Source organism: the organism of the source record quoted next, unplaced genomic scaffold (assembly GCF_019419815.1).
Source record: "Pyrus x bretschneideri cultivar Hongxiangsu unplaced genomic scaffold, Pyrus_bretschneideri_v1 Contig3, whole genome shotgun sequence".
NCBI lineage: Eukaryota > Viridiplantae > Streptophyta > Magnoliopsida > Rosales > Rosaceae > Pyrus > Pyrus x bretschneideri.
The window spans coordinates 7,410,120-7,427,161 of NW_025999612.1; the positions used below are offsets into that span (position 1 = coordinate 7,410,120).

At 37.3% G+C, this 17,042-nt stretch overlaps 2 protein-coding genes across 6 annotated transcripts; both read right to left on the reverse strand.

The window, feature by feature from the left end:
* Positions 1–140: 140 nt before the first annotated feature.
* On the reverse strand, positions 141–4,649 carry LOC103931318. 2 transcript variants are annotated; one of them, XM_009340764.3, is made up of 7 exons: positions 4,321–4,649; positions 3,267–3,669; positions 2,998–3,154; positions 2,350–2,394; positions 1,716–1,878; positions 1,210–1,580; positions 141–865 (listed from the first exon to the last, which is right to left on the reverse strand). In XM_009340764.3, exons 1-7 carry the CDS (start codon positions 4,528–4,530, stop codon positions 547–549), a joined length of 1,668 nt encoding a protein of 555 aa, XP_009339039.2. In that variant the 5' UTR covers positions 4,531–4,649; the 3' UTR covers positions 141–546. The 2 variants fall into 2 exon arrangements, with proteins under 2 accessions (XP_009339039.2, XP_048445262.1); XM_048589305.1 differs by having other exon boundaries at positions 3,267–3,677; positions 4,321–4,452.
* Positions 4,650–5,362: 713 nt separating this feature from the next.
* LOC103931319 (protein MEI2-like 1) lies at positions 5,363–12,904 on the reverse strand. 4 transcript variants are annotated; one of them, XM_048589304.1, is made up of 16 exons: positions 12,135–12,904; positions 11,363–11,548; positions 11,107–11,152; positions 9,968–10,306; positions 9,168–9,535; positions 8,901–9,059; positions 8,656–8,772; positions 8,409–8,560; positions 8,221–8,303; positions 8,059–8,141; positions 7,722–7,908; positions 6,981–7,635; positions 6,721–6,805; positions 6,567–6,635; positions 6,281–6,460; positions 5,363–6,092 (listed from the first exon to the last, which is right to left on the reverse strand). In XM_048589304.1, the coding sequence occupies exons 2-16, from the start codon at positions 11,438–11,440 to the stop codon at positions 5,934–5,936; spliced, it is 2,760 nt and encodes a 919-aa protein (XP_048445261.1). In that variant the 5' UTR covers positions 11,441–11,548; positions 12,135–12,904; the 3' UTR covers positions 5,363–5,933. The 4 variants fall into 4 exon arrangements, with proteins under 4 accessions (XP_048445261.1, XP_048445260.1, XP_048445259.1 ...); XM_048589303.1 differs by having other exon boundaries at positions 7,722–8,141; positions 11,363–11,551; positions 12,250–12,902; XM_048589302.1 differs by having other exon boundaries at positions 7,722–8,141; positions 12,156–12,902.
* Between the last annotated feature and the right edge of the window lie 4,138 nt (positions 12,905–17,042).

Consider the following 17,042-nt stretch of genomic DNA (forward strand, 5'->3'; position numbering starts at 1 on the left):
GAAGTGGCGACCTGCTTGAATAATGAAAAGTGTTTCTAAAATCTTAACCGAGGACCCATTCAAATAAGGTGATGTTATCTATACGCCTATCTTTACATCTCATATCCTTCTAAATTTTCAACGATCGAATAAATTTAAAAAAATATCAATAAGGACGTGTTAAAGGTTAAAAGTGAGTAAAGACCACAACCCTTTCAAATAATGCAAACTTTGGACTGCCGGAATATCCATCATCCGGTCCATGAGCCCAATTTTGTCAATGAACGACATGTCGTGTATGAGATGATGGTTACAGATGATTTCAACAGAAGCAGTGCATCATATCTTCCATTTCCTCAAAGAAATTTGCATCCAACACACTCAAAAATCAAAATTCACTTAGCAGCAACGTCCCGTCGGAAAAACTACTTACAATTCTCCGCCATCTCGACAGCATGTCTACACTCGATTCTTACAAAAATGCCCTACGTAAAGTCGTTACTCTTGAAAACAAGTAACAGATCTTTTCCGGGCCAGTAGTATCTGCTAGCTGGAACGTTGTACTGTCTACGTGGTTTTGTGTAAACCAATGTTCAAATCAGAAGATATGGAAATGAGAAGGGGGCATGAGTGGAGCCATACAGCTTTGAAAACCCGTTTCTGATGAGCACTTATAGACTGAGAAGGCTTGTTGGCGTTGTATCTGATATCGAATATGTGGATCAATGGATCTGCGGTACCAGATGAGATGTATAAGCCGTCTGGAGACCAGGCCTGATTGATCAGAGCTGACTGAGATTCACTGCTCTCTTGCTTCCACCCAAAAGCATGGATTTCTGTTTGCCTCAGTCTGATATCAAATAGTCGGAGCTGCTTCTCATGCGTCCTGCATGTTATAAACAGGTTAACGTTAACATATAAACATACATAGAAACCGTAACTGAAGAAAAGCCTTCGTCCAAAATGTATACATGTATTAAGTTAATCTAATATATGATTATTAATAAAGTATAGCAAGGCAATGGCTCTTCCAAAAGACTGCTGATGGTTAATAATATAAATACACAGTCAAAAACCATGAGGCGTCTTCACAAATAATATGAGGCAGCATACAAATGCATAAGGTGAACAAAACGGGATTCAGTTCTAGAAGCACTGACAAGGCGAATATCAAGACAGCACACGTATTGATGATATGAATATTCTGGATGAAAAATCAGTGTTTCTCACCCTGATTGAACCATGAAGAGATTAAAGTCGCAAGGATTTGGCAAGGCACTCATGCATTTGCTTTCTATCTGATGCTTAAACTCTGCTCTTCCCGTGTTAGCATCAAACCCAACAATTCTCTTGTCCGCTCCAGCTGATAGTATCATCTGCTTTTGGAACATCCCGGCTACTCCCATAACAGCAGATGAATGCATATTCCTATGCAATGTCTTTGGTTTCCATACATTCTCCGCATCTGTCTCTTTCCAGATTATAACAGCATGATCACTGCCACCAGTGACAAAACAGGTATCCTCCCAAGGTGGAAAAACTATGTTGTTAATGATCCCTCTCACATGAGGCTTATCTTCAAAGAAAGTAACACGACCTTTCTGTAAATGCACAAAATGCCAAGAATCAGCGTGTCAATTCTCTAAATTTGGAACTCATGGGCAGAGGGCATGCTGCTTAAACCTCAGTGTACCCCACACACAATTGCAACAATTAATTTTAAACGTAGCCCTTACCCCTTGTGTTCTATTTAGATCTAGAACTGATACTTGCGAGTCGCCACCATCAGCACTATACACAGAAAATAGTCTGTTTCCATCAGGATGCCAGGCAATATCTTCTGGCCATCTCCTGTTTGGGGATACACAATCAGTAGAACTAAGCCGAGAAGCACTAGACCTGCAATTAAAAGAAACAAAAGGGATGCCTACTCAGTTGTGCAAAGTAGAAGCGAATGCCTGGAAATTTGAGAGCACTGCTTAAGACCTGAGACGGAAAATTGAAACTGCTAGAATTTACAAATCCTGAGGTCATAGCACGAAGATATAATCACAGTTTTGCCTTTCTAAACAGATCAAGGAATAGTAGCCACGTAAATACCCCCACCGGTTTTTGAAACAAAGAGATACTGCACCTCCTTAGTCAATTTAGGACATACAGTCCACCAACAGTCAGAATACATCTCTATCAAAGGCATGCAATAACTATGCTCAGATACATGCTTTTCCTAATATATACAAAAAATAGGAGAAAGCTCGACTATATGACCTTATGCTCATTTTGATCCACTTTATATTGCTACTGAGAACACAATTATGAAGTTAAGAAATAATAATTTAAAATGATGAGATTTGGGCATTTGGGCATTACCCCTTGGACTGAACTTGCCAGAAGTTGACTACTCCATCTAAAGCACTGCAAACATTCCAAAGCACTTGTTAAAATTAATCACATTTGCTAACGTTTGATGCATCTTGTAGTTACTAGTTGTAGCCTTGTAGGACAAAGTAACCAATATACTTCAAGCTTTCTTTTACACTTCAGTTTCAAGTGTAAATTCATTCCATTGCCTGTTGTTGGGCTGCTTACACAAATTATTTTATATCACTTAATTACTTAAAATTTCAGGATAGGGATTCAATTTCGTTTGACATAGTACAAGAGAATACTACCAACTTATGAAAAAGAAAGACAGATACATTAGTTCCAAAGCAGGGCCATAATCTATAATTAATAGTTAATACACATTAATATGTGCAACTACCTGAAAGGGATAAAGATATCTGATACTTTGAGAATTTGATATGTATGTTACAGATTTAAGGTTAGAGGCTAATTCACACCCAAAGACAACTATTAACCGAAAGATCTGGACACAGGAAAACACAGCTTCATCTTATAACCGGAGGGAATAAATATACCCCCACTTTACTTTCCCCACATTTTCAAAGGTGAAATCCTGAAAGAGTGAAATAAACACAACAGGTATCATGACCATTGATGACAAGTAAAATTTACCTGGTCACAAAAAGCTGATCATTCACTGGGCACAAAGAAAGACTTCTCAACTTTCTCTTGTGCTGACTTGAGATGTGACTGCTCGCATAGCAGTTGATTTTACATGGTTGAGAGCTAGTGTGAACCAATGGGACTAATTCTTTGTGTTCTTTCTTTTCTGAAATACATATAACTTTTGCATCAGACACAAAGAAAAATTGAAATATGTGACCTAGAGACAGACAGTCAAGAAACAGAATAAGGACCCAATCAACATGCTAGAGTTTTACCAAATTTCCGCTTTGTCCCTTTGTCTTGAACTTCAACTTCCTGCTTTGAAGAATTTCTATAAGATTTGTCCCCTTTCATTCTGTTAGCACTAACAGGCTGACTAGAAACAGATGGACTTGCTTGAGCACTAGAATTAACTGGAGCTTTCCCACTAGACCTTGCCACTGTTGTAGGATGGGAAACTTTTGGGCTGACAGCAGGAATGAAAAGTTCTGTTTTCGATTGATGCTGGTGTCTAGAAGAACCTTCATTTAAATGGATAGGACTTGTTGATCTGCGCTCCACCTTTACACTATTCGTTCCACTAGCAGGTGAACTCCTAGTTGACCCTACTCTGTCTTGGCGTCGAAGTCGAGCCAACTTAATTTCAGTATCAGTTAACCTCTTCTCTGCTTCACCAAGCTGCATACCTTTTCCAAATAAACAATTAGCGGATAACTCCCTTCGGAAGGCATCTCATAAGTTAAAACACATAGAAACGCTCATCGCTTCGAGCATATCTGAAAATTTGTATAAATGTCTTCACTTGATGATTTTAATTTGCAGCAATTACGATTCATAACTTCATATACAATGAGTTTACACAAGGGCATTCGGCTAATAAATGAACATTGAGGAGCAATTCCACACATTAAAGCAGTGTTTATGATCAGACTCAAAACCAACAACCTTTTTATGAGTTTTCAATTTCTAACTTCATCTCAAGAACCCTAAAAAGATTTTTTGGAGTGCGATCAAAACCAGGTGCCCATTTGCCATGAAATTAGTTTAGGGCATATGTAATTAATCAATAAGTCAGTACTAATCAAACTTTGTATTTAACTTGGGTAAGTCAGAATGAGCAAAAAGATTTAAACTTTAAAGCCTAACAAAGCCTTGTAGCAACAGGTTAATCAAAAACCATAATTCAAAGTTCATAACTTTATAGCAACAGCAGAACGCGAAATGAAAACAAACAAACAAGCAAACCAACATTTACAAAAAAAAAACCCAAAATGTCACCATTGAAACTGACCAAAAACAATAAAGAGAGAGGGGATGGTGGGGTGCAACCTGAGTTTTGTAATAGGAGACGCGGTTGCGGAGGTGGTGGACTTCGCGGGTGCGATGCTCGATCAGAGCAACGAGGGCTTCTTCTTGCTCTTGTCTGCTATCTGGGTAGCCGTTCTCCTCCTCCGCCATCTTCACCTTGTTTGCTGCTTGTTCGCCGTCGCCGTCTATGATTTCTACGTCCTCCGTCTTGGGCTTCTTCAGAGCGCTCATTCAATAGTTATTTGTCTTCTGTAATCAAATATTTTGGGGCAGCAGTAAACCTTTGATTCGGATTTTAGGCGGCCTGGATACAACAGCTTTAGTTTTGGCAATGAAACCCCAATTAAATTTAAGAAATAATTTTAAATAACAAATTACATTCTTTAAGCATTAGATAAAACTATAAATTTAGTATTAAAAAAAATCTTTTTAAAAAAAAATTGTTAATGGTACATGGTTGATGATTCTATTTTGGGTAGACAAAAAGAAAACGATTTATATTTTATCAAATGTTAAGGATTAAATGATGACTTTTCAAAGTGTCAATAACATACTGGATATAACATCTTAGACCGTTAATTTGATTGGTATTTTTGCATAAGATATAGAGCTCGTTCGGATATGCTTTTACAATGACTGATAGTGTTTTTGGTGAAAATATTTGTAGAACCAATCTTTAGTAAATATGCAAGTGAATCACGGAAAATCACTTAGTGCATCCTGAGGAAGCACATATCTAATGCTTCTTGAAGAAAGCACTTTAAGCACTTTTGAAACCCAAAATCATTTTCTCTAAAAGCATTTTCAATCATTTTAAAAGTACATCCAAACAAACTCATAGTGCAATATTACAACTTCCAAAACTTGCACTCAGAGAAATTGCACTTTATAACTGCGTGATGATTTATGTAAAGTCCAAATAACAACTTTCAAACGATCAATGGCACACCTATTTTTCCTTCTTCACACTCTTATTTAGTTCGTACGTAGATCCTCATTTGATTTATTCTAACATCAATGTGCAGAAAGAAGATAAAAAAAAGAAAGAAAAAGAAAAAAGAGATGTTCGAAAATCACTTTACTTATGGTGAATGTGTTCTCTTTTAACAGAGGATGATCCAAGGGAATTTTATCCCTCAGGGGTTCCAAAAAGGAACTATCAAGATACAAGAGAACATTCAACAAAAAGACCGCAAGAAAACGCACTCAGATAGCATCAAAGCATGACTCGAATTTCAAAAATTTCAGCAACCGGAGTACTCAAAGGTAAATGTGGGTCTCCACCATTGGCCAACCAGAAAAAAGGGCCCACATGGGTAAAAGGTAAAAGTAAAAACAAGGTAAAAAAAACAAGCACAGGGTTCTGTGAGTGCCTGCCGATACACTGAGACATTGTTCAACAAACAAGACTCCAAAATTTTAAGGTCGTCAAGACATTCTCTGTGTCCATAAGTTGGCTTACTTAGGAAACATCAGAGAAAATACCAAACTGTTGTGAAGTAACCCTCTCGGTTTTAGGTGACCGAAACCTAGTAGAAGCACTCCTCTATAGTCAAAACTGAAGTCAATAGACCACCCCTGATGTAATGAATTGGAGTGGTTATGCTCGTTGTAGGCGGTTTCAGGTTGAGTGGTTAGAAATCTGGGTACAACAAGTCTCGCTCGGATTCCTTGGATTTTTCCTCTCCGTTTACAGTTGCCGAAGGACTTCCGTGATGATGGTTATCATCGTAGCCGGCTGTTCGAGGTTTTCCTGGTCTTGATCGGATGTTGGTACCCATGGGAAAGGGTTCCTATTGAGAGAGACAAAAAGTAAAACGGGTCAGTCTTGGTAATGGAGACATAATCAACCTGATGTAAGATTCTCTCAACCGAAAACCCTATTTACGATGATCTTAATCTTACTTAAGTTGGAAAAACGACAGCCTCATAGATTCGCGAAGGACTATAAAAAGGGAAGGGGGAACTGTGGATATCTTACCGGATCACCAGCATTTGGACCCTCCGTGTGGAAGAGAATGGGACGGCAGCGTTTGTCCTCATTCATTAAGCTTGAGTTCTGAAAATGGGCAATAAGAGCAGCTTTTCCCTGAATACGAGCATATGCAAGTGATGCCACCTTTTCACTGTTGAACTTCTCCCATTTTTTTCCATTGAATGCCTGCAACATATACACACGAAAATGTCATGAATATAAAAGGATTTGTTCCTCTGAGCAGATAATTTTTTTTCATTTCGGCAAATTAATACATCTCAGTCAGTCAAACCTTATAGAATGGAACAATCTGATGAGGATCAATCATGTTGATGAATGCGTATCCCACATTGCATTTGTTCTGTGAAAGATAAACATGCAAACATTGAATTAGACAACAATAAGCTTTTAACCCGAAAAGATGATAATCTAAACAGTTTCCTTGCCTTGAAGTCGATTGGCAAATAAAGAAAGTCATAAATTCCTCGACACTGCTCATCAATTGCAGCAAGAAGCATCTTTGAAGTGTACCTGTAACAACCGTTAACTAGTTTAGCAAAGCGGGAAAATCACTACACACAACTGGATAGCAATTTATACAAATATTGCAGTTTTCAATAATCTTATCATACTGTAGCCCACGATAACTATAAAGTGAAGATAAATGATGCAATAAATCAGAACAGTTGGGGGACAATATCCGTACTTGTTGGGAATGTTCTTTATCATCAATGTGGTGCGTCTGTCTTCCCCATGGCGTATTCGTTCAATATCAAGCTCATATTGTCTCTTATCAGCATTGTTAGAGTTTGCTTCATTTCTTCGGTGAGACAGGCTTCTAACACCACGTTCGTTTTGAGAATCAAAAGAGGTAGGCATTGAATTCATTGAATTCCTACCGGGAAACATGTGGCCCATCTCCTGTGAAGAGCGCTGCCGGGCACTGGTAGTCATGTCCAAGAAATTTCCACCAGTAAGAGAGAAGAGGTTGTGTGAAGAGACATCCACAGGATGCATCTGGGGACTACCAGCAAAACGTGCAAAGCCAAGAGAACCCAAGTGAAGGCTAGATGTGTCAGAAGACTCCCCTGAAAAGGCATGCCTTTCCCAAAGGGAAGGGTTAACAGCTGGAGCTGATCCTACATGGTGGTGCACAGGTGAAGTACCGCTCAGCATATGAGGTGGTGTCCTGTGGAATCCTGGCATTTGGGGAAAGTGATGTGCAGTAGGACCACTGATAAATGATGGTGAATTCTGCCACATCATGGGACTTGAAGGATGCTGCTGGTACGAGTTGGAGTTATTCAAAACATAGGGATGAGCATGAACTGGGCGGCTCCCATTTCCAGGAGATCCAAAAGCTGTGTAAGAAAGAAGAGAAATTGTAAACAACAATTTCACCAAAATAATGACTACGTTTACAAGTAATAATTCGGTTAAACAGTACCTCCTCCGTTCAGTTCCACTAGGTGACCATTTGCACTGACAGTGGACCTTCTGTCTGTTCCTTCTCTCATTCTAAGTCCCAGATTCCCATTCATGCTTCCGATAGCACCAGCAGTGTTGCATGGAATACCATGGGCTAAACTGTCATTATACTCAGGAAGCGAATGAGGATGTATGCCGGGAACACTCTGATTACCAAAATTCATGTCATCCAGAGACTGATCGGGGTCACGGAGGCTAAATTTTTTCCCTATAGATGCCCCCATCACTGGAGCGGGCAAGGCATCTTGAACACTAGAACTCTGATGAGATAAAGCGTTTTCAATAAATGTGCTCACCGGTGAACGGAGTGCAGAGTGTAAGCCCAGGCTAAATCCATTAACCATGCAGCTTGATGCGACCACTCCAGGATGAAGTGTTGCTGTATTAAAAGAAAGGTATCCATTTTATTACAAGATAAACACAATCGAAGCAACCATTCTTAACAAACAAATTCATACGCTTGGTGCCTGTTGATAAACTGTCAGACAAGCTATGACAAAATTTGAATTCATCTTGCTCCTGCTCGGAAACTTGAGCCAAACTGCAAAAGGAATGTTCTTTCTTACAAAGGAGAAAATTAAGAATTTCAAACTTAATTAAGAATCAGACATATTGGTAATCAATAGTAAGAATAAATTATCAATACCCCCTCCTTCCGCCCCCTGGACGGCTCGGTTCAAGCTTGATCTGCTTCCCTCCAATCTCACTCCTATTCAACGCATGGAGAGCAGCTTCTGCAGCTCTAACATCATAAAACTCTATGAACTTGTTATGTGGCTTGTGTGGAGTCTCACGGATCTGGAAACAAAAATAATAACCACATAAATATACTAAGTTCTTTCTTCCTCTTAGAAGCAAATCAAGATAATAGCAGGGAAAATCCTTTGACTTACTTCTTTAATTTCTCCATAAGATCCAAAAATTTTAGAAAGCTCGTCATTAGAAACAGAAGAATCAAGATTGAATAACACTAGCGTTCCTTGGTTAATATCTTTATCAGAAGGATTGTCCTGACATATTGGCAAGTATATTAGCATGATTGGAACAAAGCAACAGGAGAAAGTATAAACAAGACAGGAAGAGCAAGGTCGGGAATCTAGCGTATACAATAAAAGTGAATAGCAAATGATCATCGTACCTTGGGTATCGAATAATGTATGTCAAGCTTCCTACGCCTCAGTGACTTACTTTGAAGTGCTCTTAGTGCATTTTGGGCAGCCCTTATATCATAATAAGAAATCATAACAAACCCACGATGCTTGCAGGCTGTGTAAAGTGCCCGGATGTCTCCATATTGCTAGCAGAACAAAGTAAAATTGTCATTTTAGCTGGCTTGCATGGACTGTCAAACTAAAATAAAATATATGATAGAAAAATTAAAAACTTGAAAAGGAGGTATAAGCACCTCAAAAAGAGCCTTCAATTCCAAATCTTCAATGTTGCTATTAATATTGCGGACAAAAAGTGTTCGGGAAGGGTGTTCTCCAAAAGGGTGTTCACCTGCAATTGAGCTATAATAAACCCCTTGATCATCGCCTTCCAATTCCATTCCACCACCACTGCTAAAGAGATCAAAATCTTCAAATCCATCACCAATATTAACATGAGCCTTATAACCCGGCTCATCTGTCACGCCAGAAAACAAGTCATTTTCATCTGGAAGGAGATTTCCAATTGTTTGTGCCTCAATTTCTTCAAGAGATTCAAAGGGCTCTTCCTCATGTTGGTAAGCACCGTTGTTAGTAGATACAAAATCACTCCTCAATAATCGCACTGCATGTGAAAATAGTCAGCTTAAGTCAACTCAATCAAGACATATCCCAACAAATGCAAATGTGCGACTAAACATTAGTACATACATAGAAGTAGAGAACAAATTAAAACGTGTGTTATGCATAGGCATTGAGTTTAAGAAAGATTTTGGACCCAGATAATTGAAACGCATAAACTTTATGCAAGATAATATTTGAGATCAAAACTTGTTAGACATAGCATTGAAATCTTCTTGTGCGAAAATCAAATTTTGCCTCTTCTTTTACATGCTTGTAATGGATGATAGAAGTAGAACTGCAGATTAATATATCTACTGATGAAACTAAAGAGTGTATGGTAAACATAAGTATCTGATATGAGAATACAGAAAGTAACATTAACCGCATGCAACAAATAGAAAAATAATTAATAGACTTTAAAAGGAAAACTTACACTTTCTGCTAAAAATTTCAGACAAAGAGCTTGAGAACAGGCTACTTTCATGATTGGCGCCATTAATAACAGTTTTGCCACCAACCGAGCTATAAGGTGTTGGCTTTGCAGACAAGTCTGACCACAATTTTGGTTGGTGATCCATAGGTTTCCACGAGGCCTTGGAGATGTTGGGAACCCCTCCACCAATGCTTAGCCTTTCTGTTTGCTCCCCAGCCAGATTGGATTGTGGCAGATCCAAGTGATCCACCGACTGTGCCCCGTTTGGTAAATACATTTTTGATGGCATTGAAGATCCCAACATGCTGCCAGGTGTCGGTACCATTCCACCGACTCCCGCTGAAGGACAATATTTACACAGGAGATTAGTAAAAGTTATGGTTTCTTACCGCAGAATGTATCAATTCAAATTTCAAATTTAGAGTATGAGCATGGGTCAAGGGTATAGTCTGAAATCAACAAAAATACAATTTCAAATTTCCAAAAAAACATTAGGGGTTGTTTTGTATCCTTCTTGAAACCAATTTTTTGTTTCTGAAACTAATGAATATTAAAAGTAATTTAGCTGTTTCATCATTTTTTAAAACAAATTGGATACAAAAAGAATACCGAACATGCTCTGGCATTCAGAACTTCTAACAGAAAAGGTAACCATAACAGAACCAACTCGTGATCCATGGAACATTTATTTTCTTTCAATCAATAGACTTCCAAGTTTAGAGAGTTAAACGATTACTTTATAGAGCAATAAGAACCTCTGTTGTGAAGTTGGGACTCGGACAGCCAGTTGTCATCCCTTTGACCTAAGTGAAGACAAATACTTCTAAATCTTCGGATTGTTTATCACAACTACTATTTATGCTCATTCCCCTCTTTACGAGGCATGATCTAACTATGTAGACACATGTGGCGATTCAAACCTATGCATTGAGTGAGAGAGACTGGTGAACTTAGCACCACACCACACCACATGTCACGGCAGTTGTTAATAAGTTAGGGGAATCTGTTTGGATGGAAAATTATTTCAACAGGTAATGTGGTATAACTAAACCCAGAGAACCACCGAAAACAGAAGATAACCAGACACAACAAATTAGCTAATAGACTTTCTCAGGCAAGTTTCCTAACAGGATGCTTACCTTGGTAATCGGACATGGTTTTCAGCTTCTGAAATCCGACTTGTCTCTGGCGAATCAAAGGTTGCAAAGCGATATATATTAAGAACAATGGCAAAAAGGTATGATGTGCTAAAAATGGGGCAAATAATTTATGATAGAGTTAAGCAGGGTAAGATGCCTAATAAACACCAGTGCAATATGCTGAACGAAACGTTGCGAAAACTTCACAAAATACTAAAAATGGAACAACTTCCATGGTAACAAGACAAAGAATTACCTCAGCAGGAAAAGGGATTTCATCAAAGAGGTGGGAAGAGACGGATACACCCCTTTGATCCATTATTTCAAATGGCATCGTGCAGCACTCCAAAACCAGAAGTTATTACCAAACCAAACCGAAAAATGCAGTAAATTTTCGAGCTTTCTCAATTGCCGAATCTGTCTATGTAACATGACTCGTTACCTGAAAATTAACAACAGCAACAATTAAAAAACTAGGATGATCCACTTCAGATTATTTATTATACAACCATAAATTTCGAAAACGAAATTGGGAACGGCATTTAGAAATTCAAGGAAAAACAGAGATCAAATTACACAAAGCATGAAAATTTACTCATTAGGCTCTAAAAAATTTAAGATCTTACAATATTTTTTAATCCTTACAACCTCAGGGAGATGAAGGAAATGGGAAAATAGTAAGAAAGTGAAAATGTTTGCTCACCTACCAACAACCAAACACAATTTGCCCCATTTGGTTGCAGAGAAAAAGATAGGAAAACATAATCAAAATTTAATAATTTGGTTTTCCTAAGTTCTTCAGCAACCTAAAATGCATCAAAATTGAAGTTTAACCCCTTGAAAAATAGTGAAAGTCTAAGAGCAAAGATCAGGAAGAACATGAAAGCAGTTGGAGTTTTAACCCTTGAAATTTTTAAGAATATTCATAAAAATGAACTCAAAGTTTCAAAATTCAGACAGATTAGAGGAAATTTAACAACAAATTACAAACCCAAAAAAATTGAAAAAAATGAAGAACAAGGTCTGACCTAGTAAAACAGAAGGCTCACCAGCACAATTGATCACCATGTCCAAAATTCAGACAAATATGAACTTTATTACAAAAAAATCGAAACTCGTAAAACAACAAGATCTCAGCATCTCTGCATCTGAACCCTCTTCTTCTTTTGCAGCATTGCAAGTTGTCACACACACCACAAGATTGGAGAGAGAGAGAAAGAGAGAGAGAATATAAGAACAAAAACCCAAAATTTTCTTCCTTTTCTTCTGTGCTTGCTTCTACCTAGTTATTTTTCCAACCCAAAAAAAAAAAGTTTGTAGCCGGAAAAGGAGGGGAATTCCGGCGAGGAAGAGAGGTCGCGCCGGTGGGTCAGTCACTGTAGAGGAAAAGAATCAATGGAGGAAGCTGTTTTTGGATTTGTTAAACTGAAAACGTCGGACAGAGGAGAGAGAAGAGGGCTGGCTTTGTGGGTTTCAAATAAAAAGAAAAAAATAGGAAGGAGGAGGAGGAGGAAGAAGACAAAGACAAGAGAGAGAAAGAAATGGGCGCGGGTTTCTTTGTGTGTGAGGAGAGAGAGAGAGAGAGAGGAGAGAGGAGAGAGGAGAGAGAGAGAGAGAGTGTGTGTGTGTGTAATGTGTGTTGAGGTTTTGTGGATAAAATCAAACGAAAAAACATGAAGAAATGGAAACTGAACTGAAACACGCAAAACTCAAAAGAGAGAAAACCACGGGAGGCTTTAAAATCTGTGGGGAGTGCCAGAGTTGGGTTCAGTTGTGTTGGACTGGATTGGATAGGATTGGATTTTGGACAAACAAAATTAACCAGTCCCTCACACTCTTTCTTCTTTCTTTCTTTCTCTTCTCAACCAGTTTTGAGTTTTTACATTTCAGCTTTTGTTTTGACCTTTTGTGAGAGAAATTTTAAATAATGCGGAGAACACATTTCAGTACATCAAATGTAGTAATACAATTATTGAGTTTTTTTCTTTAAGTTTCCAACCATTATATTATTACACGGTGTACTGGGACCTCAAAGCAAGCCTGAAGCAGCTGTAGCAAGACATGCTATCCCTCCATTTACCCATTGGGTTGTATTCTATTCTCGACACACTAAAAATCTCTGTTTTTGTGATACAACCCTTTTCCACCATCACTTTTTACTTATGTTACTTGGGTACTACTTAGCTTGCTACTTGCAAGCTAGCTTCCTATTTTCTTCTCTTTTCGATAATCTAGCGATTACTGTGTAACTCATATCTGCACACGAGCTATATTTGGAAGGAGAGTTTGAAACTATATTTAGACTCCATCTAGATTATGCTTGAACGAACCTAAAACATTTGTCGTAAAGTTGGTTTGAGGAATAACATCGTACAAACATTAATCCATCAAAGAATCTTTCAGCCATTAAACATTGTAAGTCTCTAATATGCGCGATCGCATATACTTGTGCTACATGTGCATTTTGAATTGAAAAACTCGAGGCTTCTGATAGATTAGGGATGTCATTTGTTAATCAACATTTTATCCTTGCAAGGGAAAAATATTGTTTTAAATGATTTTAGTGAGAGAAAATTCTTTCTATTGGCTTAACTGTCTATGCTATGAAATGAAATGTCCATCAACATAAGGCCAAAATACGAAATTATATATTTACCTAGCAGTTTTTTCAATTTCATATCTTGATGCACAAACACCATTACATTTGCTTTAGAGTACTGAATTACGTCATAGTTTCACATGTTGCGGATTATGAAGTGGTTGAATTTCTAATTGCTAGGATTAAAGTTCGGTTGATTTTTGAGTGCTAAATGTGTTCTCATGTTTGCCCTACCCAAAGATCAACCGATACGGTGACTTTTAGATTAGCCAAGTTAGCATTTGTTCTGTTTTGGAATCATTTTTGTTTGAGGATTCTTCAAATAATCTAAGATGACCTATTTGAAGTTTGTATCATTTTTAAAATGATAATAAAACCGTTATTGTTTCGCCCGAAAGAAAAAAATTTCTAAAATTACTTTTAACTACCAATTAATATGATAATATCATATTTCTTAATATATTGTCACACTTCGAAACTTGTCGCTCTTATAAAGTAAATTATTAATATACCATTTAATTATGAGAATTGTTATTGGCACTCCAAAATTCTCATTTTATACTCCAAACTTTCTAGATTTAGAAAGAAAAATACACTTGTGAGGCGTGTAGAATGAGATTTTTAGAGTGTCAATAACATTTTCCTTAATTATTTGACAAATTAATCAATTTAAAAAAAAACAAAAAAGAATATGTTTTTAATCATTTACCCTAAAAAACATGCAATTGAAAACTGGAATATCCCAACAATTAAGAAAAGGTTGTCTACAGGCAAAGTATATGGATTAATTGATTTGTTAAACCGCTTAGTATTATGGTCATTAGTATTCTTCTTTACCTGTAAATGAGAGATTTTATGTTCGATTCTTTTCAAACGCGAATTTAAACTATATTATTACTAATCATTGTGAATCTTAGGAAAATTGAAATTAAACATGCATGTAAGAAATGGTATATTTTGTTATGTTCTGTCTTCCCTAATCGAATAGGTCGAGGTTTCGTGTACGAAATGTTTTGGTTTCAAGAATAATTACAAACTTCGCCTATTAACCTGTCCTAAACATTCAATGCATGAAAATACATATAAAAAATTAAATTAAATTAAAGGGTTAATCTCTGTTTACTACTCTCAAGTTTCGTGGTTTTCAACATTTAATACATGAAGTTTTTTTCGTCTCAGAGTCATACCTAAAGTGTTAATTTTGGGACAGTCTCATACATCCGTTAAGTTTTCCGTTAGAACTTCTGTTAACTGATGACATGACATCCACGTGGATAATGACTGAGCGTCATGTGTCAATATAGGCCCACTTTAATATTAAAAAAATTATTAAAAATTTTAATAACAAAACAAAAAAAAACAAACAGTCGTCTCCTCCCTCATCCCCGCACCCTCTTCTCCCTCACTCTGTTTGTTCTTCACCCTCCATTCTCTCCTCTGCAAGAACCCACCAAGCCTTCCTACCAGATCAGAATTTACACCAAGAAATCAATACAAAAAAAAATATTGGAGGTCTCCTCCTTCTATCTTCCTCCTTCCCTCTCTTCTATGTGCATTAGTTAAAGGTTGAGTTAGGGTTTGAGATTTGGGTTCTTACAATGGTATCACCCATATCGATTCTTGGATTCCTTTATGTGCGTGCCTGTTGATCTACTGCTACTTGCGACTCTGCCTTGGAGTCTCGTGTTGCTACCGTGGAGGCTTCCTTGGCGATTATCATCGCCCCTTAACCTTCCCTCATTGCCATTGAGTACACCAAGGCCTTCGATGTACGTCCCTCTGCGGCTATTGATGTACGTCCCTCATGTGGTACGAATCGCATGATGTGGTGTGAAGGAGGACATATGCAATTTGTAGACTCAGCACTAGCTGCTAAAGCAGCTTCAAAATCTGCCAGTGATGCAGCGGCGCTGGCCTTTTGTCTGCGCTCCCGTCTCTTCTTCTTCCCTTCTTCTTCCTTTTTCCTTTTGATTTTCCTTTTCTATTTCCGGTTTCTTTCTTCTCGAAAGAGACCCCAATTTTTTTGGGTTCACAAAAGAAACCCAATATTAGTTTATTTGAATTTTTTTTTCTTTTAACTTCATAGTTTTCTGGAAAATTGGGAAGATTTGGGTCTCCTCCACTTGCTTCGAGTTTGCATTTTCTGGGTTAGAAGATCCATACTTGAAAATACCAAATTCTTGTTGAATTGGAATTCTTTTGGTGGGATTTTGTTAAGTTGGGTGTGCGGGGAGGGTGGGTACAGGTTGCAGAGGAGAGAAGGGAGGGTGGTGCAAGTGCAGAAGAGAGAAGGGAGGGAAGGGGTGCGGGTTGCAGAAGAGAGAAGGGAGGGAGGAGAGGGTGCAGGGGATGAAAGAGGAGACGGCTGTTTGTTTTTTTTTGTTTTTTTGTTTTTTTTTTATTTTTTTATTTTTTAATTATTTTTTTAATATTAAAGTGGGCCTATATTGACACATGGTGCCTAGTAATTGTCCATGTGGGTGCCACATCATTAGTTAACAGAAGTTCTAACGGAAAACTTAACAGATGTACGAGACTGTCCCAAAATTAACACTTTAGGTATGACTCTGGAATGAAAAAAACTTCATGTACTAAATGTTGAAAACCAAAAAACTTGATGGTAATAATCAGAGATTAACCTAAATTAAAATATGCTAACAATTGTCTCCATATTAAAAAAGAAAAAGAAAAATATAGATCAGGCTGCAGATGATGATTTATCAGATTGACAGAAAATAATGATTTATGCACTTTGATACATATTCGATGTCTTTTTATCCTCCTAATAATTTGCAATTAAACTTATTAATGCAATATTTGTCACAAGAAAATAGTGTTATCTGCACACTTATTTTTACCTTTCCACGTCGGTTGTTAATTTCTGTCATGTGTTCTTCTTCAACTCATTTGATAAAACGATCGAAAATCAAAATACGTGTGTGAATAACACCACTCTCTTTATAGATTAGGCTATTCTGATTAAACTAATTAATCTTATGTATGTCAGTGTCTGATTATCTTAAGTAAAATAAAGTAGAGATTCGCAGCCAATTTGGATTTACTTTTTCAACATTATAGTAACCAATCACATGGCAATATAGCCAATCATTTATTTTCTGCGTCTTTTGTCCTTTTGCTTTTGGTGTTTCCTATTACTTTAGAAAATTATAAGAAAGTGTTATTAACATTTCAAAAATTTTATTTTACACTCCTCATAAGAGTATTTTTGTTTCTAAATGTAGAAAGTTTGGAGTGTAGAATGAAAAATTTGATAACAATTCCCAAATTATATTGCTTTATACTAATTTACAGTTACACTAAGATGTGTTATCCACAC

Coding starts and splice junctions, on each gene's coding strand:
- LOC103931318 (XM_009340764.3), bottom strand. CDS start 4,530: ATGAGCGCTCTGAAGAAGCCCAAGACGGAGGACGTAGAAATCATAGAC. Junction 3,155..3,266: donor AGGGACAAAGCGGAAATTTG/GTAAAACTCTAG, acceptor TATGTATTTCAG/AAAAGAAAGAACACAAAGAA. Junction 1,879..2,349: donor TGGCAAGTTCAGTCCAAGGG/GTAATGCCCAAA, acceptor TTTTAATTGCAG/GTCTAGTGCTTCTCGGCTTA.
- LOC103931319 (XM_048589303.1), bottom strand. CDS start 11,440: ATGCCATTTGAAATAATGGATCAAAGGGGTGTATCCGTCTCTTCCCAC. Junction 8,142..8,220: donor TTTATCAACAGGCACCAAGC/GTATGAATTTGT, acceptor CTTTTAATACAG/CAACACTTCATCCTGGAGTG. Junction 6,806..6,980: donor ATAAAGAACATTCCCAACAA/GTACGGATATTG, acceptor CGGTTGTTACAG/GTACACTTCAAAGATGCTTC.